The sequence below is a fragment of the Anabas testudineus genome, chromosome 24, assembly GCF_900324465.2.
Source record: "Anabas testudineus chromosome 24, fAnaTes1.2, whole genome shotgun sequence".
Lineage (NCBI taxonomy): Eukaryota > Metazoa > Chordata > Actinopteri > Anabantiformes > Anabantidae > Anabas > Anabas testudineus.
The window spans coordinates 14,233,821-14,245,258 of NC_046632.1; the positions used below are offsets into that span (position 1 = coordinate 14,233,821).

An 11,438-nucleotide genomic window follows, 5' to 3' on the forward strand; every position below is an offset into this window, starting at 1 on the left:
AATAAATTGGGTTAAAACATCTGGGAGTTGCCAGCTTGCTGGTCAAAAGGATTCAGCTCAGTCTCTGGTTTATATGAATGAACCCTCCTCCTTGTATTGTACACACGTCCCTTTTGAAGAGCTTGTCTGTCTTTCTCCTTCCTTCCCACACACCACTTCATTACCACACGCAGATTTATCATCCCAACTCCCAAGCATTCACTCGTTTTACCCTCACATACACTGAGACACAGGCGCGCGCGCACCATATGGCTGAATGTCAAGACGGCTGCAAGACCAGGAGTGATGTGGAAGGGGACTGTGTTGCAAAAAAACATGGTGATGCTCACAACGGCAACACTGAATTCCCTCTTTCAGTGCATATATATGTATATAGACGTACATGTGTGCGTGTGGGTGCTACGTGCCAGCGTGTGAGCTGACTTGTGATTCTGTAGATGTGTCCGTGTATCACTCAGCCCTGTGATAGATACTGAGCTGTCATATCTGTCAACAGACGACAGTTCCACATGCATATTCATCATTATGCTAATTTCACCCGAAGCACTTTAATGACTTCACAACATTTACAACTCAGATAAAGTGATGAACAAAAGCTTTGCAGTTTTTTACTGTAACTCTGAACCCCCCCCCCCCCCCCCCCCTCCCCATTACTGACTGCTAAAAGAGTTCAAGTTATGTTAATGTGATAAAAGTGACCACCAGATTACTTTTATATGAATATGTGGTAACTGGTGGTTGTGTTTATTCATTGCTGCATGTTTAACAGCATGAATTACGTAAAGATATTTTTTCACTGTGACACATTCAGATTGCTTTACATGCTGCAGTAAAGGAAGGCTCAGGCAAGCTGAGGAGCAGCACAACACACTGGAACTGGGCGAATCTGTCATCTAGTGGTCAAATAAAGAAGTGACAGAAGTTTGTGCCAACCTTTGTTTTGCTAGCAGAATGACTTTTGACCAGAGGATTGTTGTTAAAGGCCGGTGATGTCAGGATAATAGATAGATAATTAACGTTAGATGACTAAACGTGCAATATATATTTATAAAGTTGTTGTTGAAATGCATTCTTGTCCTTGGAAACTGTAACTTTACATCAAGAACATACAGTTCAAGCTATACACTATTTTTTTTTCTTCCAGGACGAACTTTGCTTAGTTGATCTTCAGTTATCATACGCACATAAATCATACGATGGCAGCTGAGCTCCACAGTTGCAGAATCTCCATTTGCTGACGTTAAAAGGTCAGGAAGAGGCTAGTAAGATAATTAAGGTCATGTGAACAGTGTTGCTTTATGACAAGGATGAATATAGGACTGCAAGCTTTGTACGAGTGTGATAAAACACCTTGATCATGTAAAATGTCAAAGAAGAAATAATAAATGCCTATTAAAAATCAAAGTTGAGTGCAGTACACAGAGCTTTTTCTTTTTTCTGCTATGTTGCCCTGTATTTTGGTAACATCATACTTTTTACCACCTGTAATTGTGATTCCCTAATTGAATGTGTTCGCCAGTATTTCCATATTGACATCTGACATATTTTCTCCAAGAATAACATGTTGCATTTTAATATATTTCCACAAATACAATTAAAGTGTCTAAAAATAAGAAAAAACTGAAATAGTACAACATACTGCCATTTCACACATTACACAATTATGTTCATTAGCTAAGTTGGTAAAGAAAATTAGCCAAAGTTTGTCCTATGATGGTCGTTCTGTATAAGTTTCCAACAGGCAACTCTGGTCAAATGCTATACTTGTGTTACAGTCATTTGATTATTAACTTCATTGAAGTTACAATTAGGAAAGAAGAGTGAATCGCATGCAGTACTCTCACTTGTTCCTCGTCAGGTCTGAGGGGGAAAAAAAGAAATGGCATCTCCACTGGACTGTACAAAACAGTGAACGACCAAGACGTGGTTGCATTTGCACAGAGGACATTTCAGACCATAAAGAACTATCACTGTAGACTTTTTTTTATACGGCCCTCTAATGGTGATACATTAAATTAATGACATCTCCTTGTGATCCTCTCACTCTACAAAGCTTTCAAAAACTTGTTATGTACAATGCAACAGCCACTTATCAAACCATCCAACTCTAGGATATTTTCTGCTATAAACAAAGACAAAAAATGAAAAATATCTTCAGTTTTGCTACAGGAACATCGAATCCTTTTGCTCTCAGTGTTTCCTTGATGCAGTGCTCTAGACAGCTGCTGTATATCTGACCACTCAGATGCATGATATTACAAGCTCCAAAATGCCACACTTGCATGAATACCTTGAAAGAAAATAACATAAATAAGCTGCATATATTAAAACTCCTCTCACTCCATTAAAGGTAGCCATTGTAAGTGCAATTACAAAAAACAGAAGAAACAATGTTGTGGTATAACTTAACTCTGAGCACTTCTCCAGAGTATGCAAGGTTTCTGCAAAGCATGTAACACCCTCTTGTGGCAGTTTCCTACACTGCAGCGAGTGCATTCAATGGTAGAAAGGCCATGAGTGCTGACACCCACGTAGGGAAAAAGGAACAAGACGATGCATGAAGGCCAAATGCACTCAGTCATAATGTTGGTTTGCAAGGCATATACAAAGGTAATGCTGCTCCTCTCCACTACATCTAGACTGACCCTGTAAGGAAATAACGTTTTTATTTCTGACTCTACCGGAAGTCTGCTTAGTTTTTTAAATGTGTGTCAAATATGTAGTAGAAAGGGACTGCATTTGGTTACATTAGTGCTTAAGACAATAAAAATTCTGTTCCATGGAGGAAAACCTTGACATTTGAACCTTTGTAGATAAATTCACCACACATTTCCACTTCTGTCCTTGAAAATGTTCTCAAATTGCTCATTTGCGTTTTTTGGCACAGCTCAGTGAAACCGAGGGACAAAGCTGGTTTCAAAATTCTAGACAGACGTGCCTCTTTATGTCAACCAACAACAAGATGAGCCAAATCATCCCAAGACTGTGCACGGATGTGTGGTAATGATGACATATGTTCAACGATGGTTCAGGTTGTTTCTTTAACACCAGCAGCCTTTGCCCTGGTCACCCGTCCCGCTGTCACAGAGTCCCTCCTCTTCCTCCAGAGCGGTGAGATTAAGCTCGTCATTAACGGACATCCGAAGAAGATCCAGGTCCTTTTTATTGGCCGCCAGCACCTGCTCGGCCAATCGTGTGAAACTCTTGAAGAGAAACACAACCACAGGATAAGAGCAAGCCCTAGATCAGATGTATTCAAGTCATTTCCTCCTATAATATAATAATGACTGCAGCAGTGCTGTGAAATTTCATTAGTTCCTTATGAGCAATGGCTCTACAGATCATCTCACCTCTGTTATGTTATGGTTGGTGAAGGCACTTGTCTCAAAGAAGTCCATTCCATAAGCCTTGGCCAGCTGTTAGATAGTCACAAGAGACATATTTTACTGTTTTGTTTCATTTTCCATTAGGAGCAAAGACTCTTGACTGGTTATTTCCTTTCATACAGGTGCAGATTATGACTTTCTGCTGGCAATGAAACATACTGGTGTGTTCAAGAGCAGCTGTTAATGGAAAAATGGCAGAGAAGCATTAGTCATTCTTTGTCTGCACTAGTTCTTTAAGGTCTGACTGGTGTGCCAGGACCCTGAAAGCTTGTTTATGGACTAGAAAAACAAGTTTCAAATGAGGAGTAGAAGCTGTGCCACACTATAGATGGACAGAACACAGCTTGGTATGTCTTATGTATATGTATAATAGTAAAATAATGGTAAAATATTAAACTTGTAGGTTTTAGTTACATAGCATCTGCATTATAAAATATATTTTGCTCAAACTGAATGATTGCAGGACGAATTATTCACTCTAAAATAGTTACAACATGCATATATACATACGCCCAGTGTACCGACCTTTACACCTTGCTCTGTAGCCACCTGCCTCTTGTCTACCTCATCTGACTTGTTCCCTACGAGGATCTTCTGCACCTTGTCAGGAGCGTACTGCAGGGGTTTATCATGAGAATATGAAGGGATATTTGCAGAGAATCACACACAAAATTAAAGAGATAGAATCAGAAAGAGAGAATTCAAATGTCAGGGGAGAAAACACAGGAGCGACAGTGCTCAGGAAATGAGACCTAGATTAAAAGTAAGTGGGAAACATGCCAAGATCAATAGTGTATATATTTGGATAGACTCATAGTGGAAATTAGGTCCATGATGTCTAAATTAAAAGAATAAAATCATCCGGGAAATAGCAGGGGAAGCAGGGCAGATGAGACTGCATTATGAGGACTCAATAGCCAGTAAAACAGAGCGGTTTGAGGAAGGAAGAGATGTTCTATGAGTATACATTTGTAAAAATATGACCAGAAGACCATGTCAGGGATTTCTGATTTGTCAGACCAGAGTCTCAGCACAGTAAGTAGCTTTGTCTACAGTGACTTAAATCCCAGATCTAGTGTGACTCACCTCGTCCACATCACTGGCCCACTTCATGATGTGCTGGAAGGATCGCTCACTCGTGATATCATACACCAGGAAGATTCCCTAGAGAGAGAGAGAGAGAAAGAGAGATGGTCAAACATTTCAAAAGCAGATGAGAGCCAGCGTATTTTAAAGCATCTTAGAGAGTCATATATCATGTACACTGGTGTGGTTACTCTTAACAAACCAGAACATGATGTGGAAAACTGGCTGACTCTACCGGTAATGGGTTTTGTATCGTAAGCCACCAGCTGGACGAGAACTCTGATGAATTGTTTTATTCCCCCTAAACAGGGAACAGGACACTTTCCTTCCAATTTCACTGCCAGCTTCTGGTAAATGGACAATTTAATTTCAGCCAGTTTAACGTCTTTAGCAGCCCAAAGCAAAAGCTAAATTCATGCACGACAATGTCAGGGTGGTGGTAGTGTGTTGTACACAACATTCTCTAAGTGGAATAAGGAACGTGGTCTCTTTAATAAGGGAAACAGCTCCCTAACAATACCGCGGGCGTGAGTCCAGATGCTTTTACATTATTGACGTTTTAAATCTGTTGCTCTTACATCCATGAGAGCTGGTGCCAGGCATCTCGCTTGAGTTATTCTTGCACTTTTCTTATAACAAATTTGATTTCCATTGGCTATGCTACGTTGGAGTAATAACGACATTAATGCGTAGCCGATTGCTTGCAACATCGAAGGAGATTTAACTTCAATTACCTGTGCTCGTCTGTAGTACTGCTTAGTTATGGTCTGGTACCTTTCCTGCCCTGCAGTGTCCCTGCACAGGAATACACACAGACACATTAGTGGGATTACTAAATGACATGATATTGGGCGGTATTCTGGATTTAGGAACCACGAGAGTCATGCAGATTCAATGTAAAAGCCAGAAAAACAGTCTTGTTGCTTCAAAGCAGTGTTCTGTCTGTATGGATTTGTAGCTACTACTATACTATACTATCAGTGTTAAGGTTTGTATTGGAAACAACTTATTGCTATATACAAAAAATAATATCCTCTCTACTATAACTACTGTTGATTCATATCTAATACCATTTTGTTCATCTCATGCTTGGAGCTTCCAAAATTGTGTTTCATTCTAATATCTTACCATATCTGTATTCGTACTTTGATACCATCTATTACTACTGTCTTCATTTTGAAGTCGACTCCTGTAAGAGAAAGAAGATCTGGTTAGGATCATTTTCACAGAGCTCCAGATTTCTTTTCTATTTCTCCAAACCTGCGAGAGCTGTTTTCCAATCTGCTCTTTCCACCCAGTAAGTGGCTAAAATCAGTAAACCCAGTGTGTCTATACAGACTGGTCCCCGCTGCAGCTTTGTAGCATCATAGGAAGTATTTACACAGTGAGAAGCATTTCAGTTCTGGAAATCAGCCTGTTAGAAGATTGGGCTAATGATCCAGCGAGTCCTCGTTTAGCTCTCTCTGCATCGATCATGTGGGAGGTGAACAAAGACGGGCGAATGTTACCTGTGCAGTGCAACAGCACAGACGAACAGACGAGAGAAAAGAAGCAGAGCCGAGAGGAGGGGAGGGTTAAGCAGGAAGTCGTTCACAGTTCAATGATCTCTGATCTATATCAGACAACCCAGTGTCACATTGTTTATAGAAAACCACAGACTGGCCTGTTGCTTTATTCCCCATCAACACTTCATGAAGGTCAGAAGACAGACTGATACTCTCACCTGTGATAGTTATTTCCTGTTGAGGCTAAGATTGTTGATTTTTGTGTGTGTTTTTATTGCTGAGAGTTATGGGACTAAAACCACAACCTCTGTTTACATTGAATCAAAATGACTAAACCAGATCAGGTCTTATCACCCATAAATATAATTTTCTCCACTGCTGTTTACTCACTCTATGGAATTCAAGTCAATGAAAGACAAAGCCACAGGCTTCTACAGACCACAGTAATCCCTGAGAAATCAATTAACAGTTCATCCCAATTAACCTGACACTCACCACCCATGTGTCACAGCTGGCGTCGTGCTCAGAGAAAAAGTAGCCGAGTCCAATCGATGGCCAGAACTGTAAAGACCTGCTGCGAGTGGGTTTTATAGCTGCATTTCTGCAAGGTCTGTATTCCAGGACACCGACATAAGGAAACAGCTGACAGATGTACTATAGCCGTCCGTGGCTGATTTTAAGATTTTGTGCATTGGCTGAGAGTCAAGCAAAGAGTCCGCAGAGGCTGGATCTCACTGACTCGACAGCGTGAGTCCTCATTCAAATCATTTGTCTTTGACTCGAGAGCCTCCAGATCAAGACTAAGTGAAAGGTCAGCACAGCAATCAGCGGCTCGCCTTGCCTGCAGCACGAGAAGAGCGAGGAGACTAATGACAAAGAGGCTTCTTCCTGTATCTTTGTCCACTTGTACCAGCGCTAAATGAAGCTCCATCATTTATACACTGATATAAATATGAAATGCTGATACACGCTAATGAATTCTCCAGTTGTACAGCAAGTGGAACGAGTCTGAAAATGTCAATAAGATGACAATGCAAAGTCTAAATTAAATAAATGGAAACCAGCAGGAAGTCGCTCCAACATTCAGTTATATTATCAAGCTAGAAAACACTCCTCCGGCCCACGCTGTCTGCTTCCAGCTGTTAAACAAATCAATGAGCTCCTTCCAGCTGTTAAACAAATCAATTGTCTGAGCACCCATCTCATTGCTCTGCATTGTTTTATAACAGCCAAGAAAGATCCGATCACTTTATAGAACCAGGTGCAAACTCAACCATGATCTTCCACACAAATATCCAAATCTCCAAACCTCCCGCCTCACATTGACCGGAGGTTCAGTTCTCGAAGGTAAATCTTTCGAGAACAGCTTTCAGAGGGAACTCTGACAATAGAGACGAGCCCAATGCGAGCCAGCGCAGTTAATTTAACATGGCAGGATTTTACAATCATCACTGGGAAAGCCGTGTAAAAAATAATGAATACACACCCAACACTGGCTCGACTAATTACCAGGATGACTGTGTTTGACTATGCAAGCCGGATAAAGCAGTGACACGTGTTGGCAAGTGACAAGCTCGCTAATGGATGGACGGATGGATGCTCTGGCTCTGACAACAATCCACCGGGGAATGGCTTTGTCATCCACGACTATCATTACTAGCTGAGGACAGTTACAATCTGTGAACAGCTGTTGTCTTTGGGGCAAACCAGAATAAAGGACACACTTTTGATTTGTACATTACTTAATTAAGCTTTGTATTAAACTTCCAGATGTTACTTCACACCACAAAAGTGAAGACCAGGGCCGTGTATACACAGCATTTATGTTTACATCAGGTTTGGCCTCAAATTCATTTTAAACCAAATCTCATCCAAAAACACTGAAGGGAAATCATTTTAACCTCATATATCTTGTAATGTAACCTTATCACAGTGTCTAACAAGAAGCTGCAGTGTATAATACAGGTGTCTGTAATTGAAGAAATCTGTAGTTTGTCCACAGGCAGCAAGTTTTTTTATCAGCTGGTCCCATCACTTGAGTTAGTGTAAGTTTACTAAAAGACTCTTAGTCAAATCTTTGGGTATATAGGAACAGATAAAAGGAAAATACCTTATTATGGGTGCACAAACTCTCTTATCTAGAGTGAAATGTGGTTGAACACGCTGTAGACATCAGACCAGAGAGGTCACTGTTCACGGCCACCGGCGTCAACAAGATCACAACTATACCTGTGCTGTACATTAGCATAGATATAAGATCACAGAAAGGCCAGAAAGAGTCAAGGCCAAGACAACATCAGTGGTCTTCTGACAGCAGGATTTACCACAGGACGACCCTGTGTGGTAGCCGTTCTTCATACTGTAGACTAACGAGCTTGTCAAACAGCAGTGAGCTGAGTTTATGACCGTAACATCACCAGAATCACAACCGTGAAGACAGCTGCTTATTGAGCTGTGATATAGAGCTGGGCTCAGACTTTACAGGTGTTTTGACAGCCAGGATTAGTCCAGTGACGAGAGCAAGAAGGAAACTGTGGGGAAGACTGAACACCACTAAATCACCTCTTCAGCTGGTTGTGGCCTCTTTGGACCAGAGACCTGTCAAAATAAAAGTATGCCTGGTGAGTGACGGTATAGTAGTTGTGATCGGAGTCCTATTGTTCCTATTGGAGCTTTTATTTTATAGTGAACTGCAAACAGGAAATAAAACCCTCTGTCGTTGATCCTACAGCTCGAGGTGCTGTTTCTTGCCGTCCTATTTTCTGAGTATTACACTTGTCAAAAAAGCCCCGGTGGATAAAATCAAAGACAAAAATCACATGTGAATGCAGGTCTCGCTCAGCGGGATCAGCTCGCTCTCAGCTTTCCTGTGTGGGAAATGATGTGATAGTGTGAATACAAGCCCGGGTTGTCCTTCACCGACAGACAGCATTATACTAATTATTTATATTGTAAAGGCTGTCACAGAATACCAAAAAACAAACATTTAAAGGCCAGGAGACTCAACTATAGCACAAGAACAATCTAACTGGATGCACACAACCCTAAACTCTGTGTGTTAATTGAGCCATGCTACCCAAGATCAACGTGTGAAATCACTCATGTCACTAAGGCTCTTCAGGCTGAACAGGAGCAAATCCCTGCTAAAGAAAGTCTAATGTTACAGTTACACACTGTAACGATAATATATCATCACACTGTCTGTTTAAGTTGTATTTTATATTATAAAACAGTAGAAAAGCTATAACACGAAGTGATGAATAATGGAGCTACACATGAAGGGGACGTGGAAATAATTTATATCTATCACTGTGTGAAGGTTGGGAAATTATTTATTGATCCTCCACAGGTGAGTGTGATGGTGGTCACTCTCAATATTTCTCTCTCTTATTTTGTTGGGCTTGAGGAGCCTAAATTATTTCATGGTTCCCGTGAAAGAACTCCCAGCGTGACTTTCTGTATAGAAACTGTCTGCTGTGACAATACAATATGAGCTGGACTCTACAGGGTGGATGTTTCCAGTAGAACACTATAGAAGCATGGCTTCAAAATAGCTTAGTGCAGTCTCTGTACGCCTGTGGACATATATCATAAAAGGCTGGAGCGGGCGAAACAACAAACCATTTAAAGTTCACTTGGCGAAGTTGGTGTCATGAGTGGAAGACTCTAAAATTGGAGCTCGAGCCTCGTGCTGTGGCTGTTTGCAGGATGTCAATGAGCACTAACACACCTCAAAGCCTTTGTTTTTAACCCAAAGGATTCCCTGAAGGCACCAGTCGTCCAAAATAATGTCAGTAAATAATGATGAATAAATCCTTAATGGTGCAACTGTATTCTTGTCGTCTTACTGTACATGTACTGTACTGTTTCATCATGTGTATAACTTACTTATTTAGACTTACATTTTCAATTAAATATTTGTTTCTGTGTAGCAGCATGAGTTACACTTCCTGACTTCACCCTAGAGCTACAGGGATTTTGCATTCTCCATATTATGGGCAATTACTGCAAAAGTAGCTGCACACACACACACTTTGGAAGGACACACTAGTTGCCACAGAGGAAGAGATAAGAGACTCCTCCACGGTATGTGAACATCCTTATTTAGCTCATCTCATCGTGAAACAATAAGGTTCACAATAATGCGCCCGTAATCGTCCCCTCAAAATAGGGCACAGGAAATGAGTGAGCCAATATAATCAATATATTGACCAGTCAAGATGATAGAGATGCCAAAAACCATAAGTAGAAACAGATATGTCAGAAAAACTAAAGTGTATAAGGAACAATGTAGGCATGAGTGCAACATAATAAATAAACAATTTCTAATTGTAATCATGAAAGGACAGATAACATGCATGCCTGATGCAAAACTCAACCCACTCCCACATGTCAAAGTATTCCTGTGCTATTATTTTCTATGGCACTGGGCTGCACATCCAGTGCCAAGTCCTCCTAGTTGGTAAACACATCTGCATGGCAGCCAAATGTTGGATCTTCCCCCTCAGGGTTTCCCCTGTTCACTGCAATTATGCTGATCGTATAGTTAATATCACTCCTGTAATTAAATCAACACGCTTCCTTTTAAAACTCCTACTCCAAATCTAATTTGAAGAATTTCAATTGATGCACAAATGACATCCACACAAAACACTGACGGACCATTTAAACGGATGTTCGTGCTAATTAACGCAGCTGCCGAGTCTAATTGATGATGCTGGTGCAGAGACTTACCGATGGTGGAGATGTGAGACGGGTGAAATTCGTTGTCCGTGAATCTGCATAACAAACATGTTTTCCCAACCCCAGAATCTCCGAGAAGCAGCAGTCGGAAGAGCACATCGTACTGTTTAGCCATGGTTGTGGATGCAGTGTTGAATTGAAAAAGCCCCCGTCAGCTAACTCAGTGATGGATGACCAGTCCCTCCCCACCTGCATCCCATGTCTGCTCAGATCCCCAACATGAGGCTTTGGCTGTGCTTCTTTTTGTTCACTGATGCTGGGTCGGTAGGAAACAAAACAGGGATGCTCCAGCTTCCAGTGGGTGGGTGCGGTGGACCACTGTCAAGTCAGAGCGAGTGAGAAAGTCCTACTTCCGGTGGTGAATTTCAACATGAAGGTTGCTGGAGAATCGAACAACAGAAGTTCAGGAACTTTTGATACCAAATGAAAGCTCATTTTACTTCTGTAATGTCTAAATACATATTTTATTTAATATTTATTTATTTTACAGTGGCCTATTTAGATGTTTTGATAGTGAAAATCACAGAAATAGATCATGAAACATGAAGACCAGGCCAGACGTGGTAATTCATGTTCATGTTCATGTTCATGTTCTCACTTTTTACTTTTTTCCTAGAAATTTGTTTTTCCACATTACATTTATTCGAAACCAAAAAAATTATGAGTGAAAACTGTATAAAATTATGAGCTTTAATATGATGTATTGTCATAAATTTAC

General features: G+C 40.8%; 1 protein-coding gene across 1 annotated transcript; it reads right to left on the reverse strand.

Moving 5' to 3' along the window:
- Window positions 1–1,630: 1,630 nt before the first annotated feature.
- rab15 (RAB15, member RAS oncogene family) lies at window positions 1,631–10,958 on the reverse strand. Its single transcript, XM_026341586.1, has 7 exons — window positions 10,712–10,958; window positions 5,601–5,661; window positions 5,207–5,267; window positions 4,473–4,550; window positions 3,912–4,001; window positions 3,351–3,416; window positions 1,631–3,203 (listed from the first exon to the last, which is right to left on the reverse strand). Exons 1-7 carry the CDS (start codon window positions 10,833–10,835, stop codon window positions 3,042–3,044), a joined length of 642 nt encoding a protein of 213 aa, XP_026197371.1. The 5' UTR covers window positions 10,836–10,958; the 3' UTR covers window positions 1,631–3,041.
- Window positions 10,959–11,438: the final 480 nt, after the last annotated feature.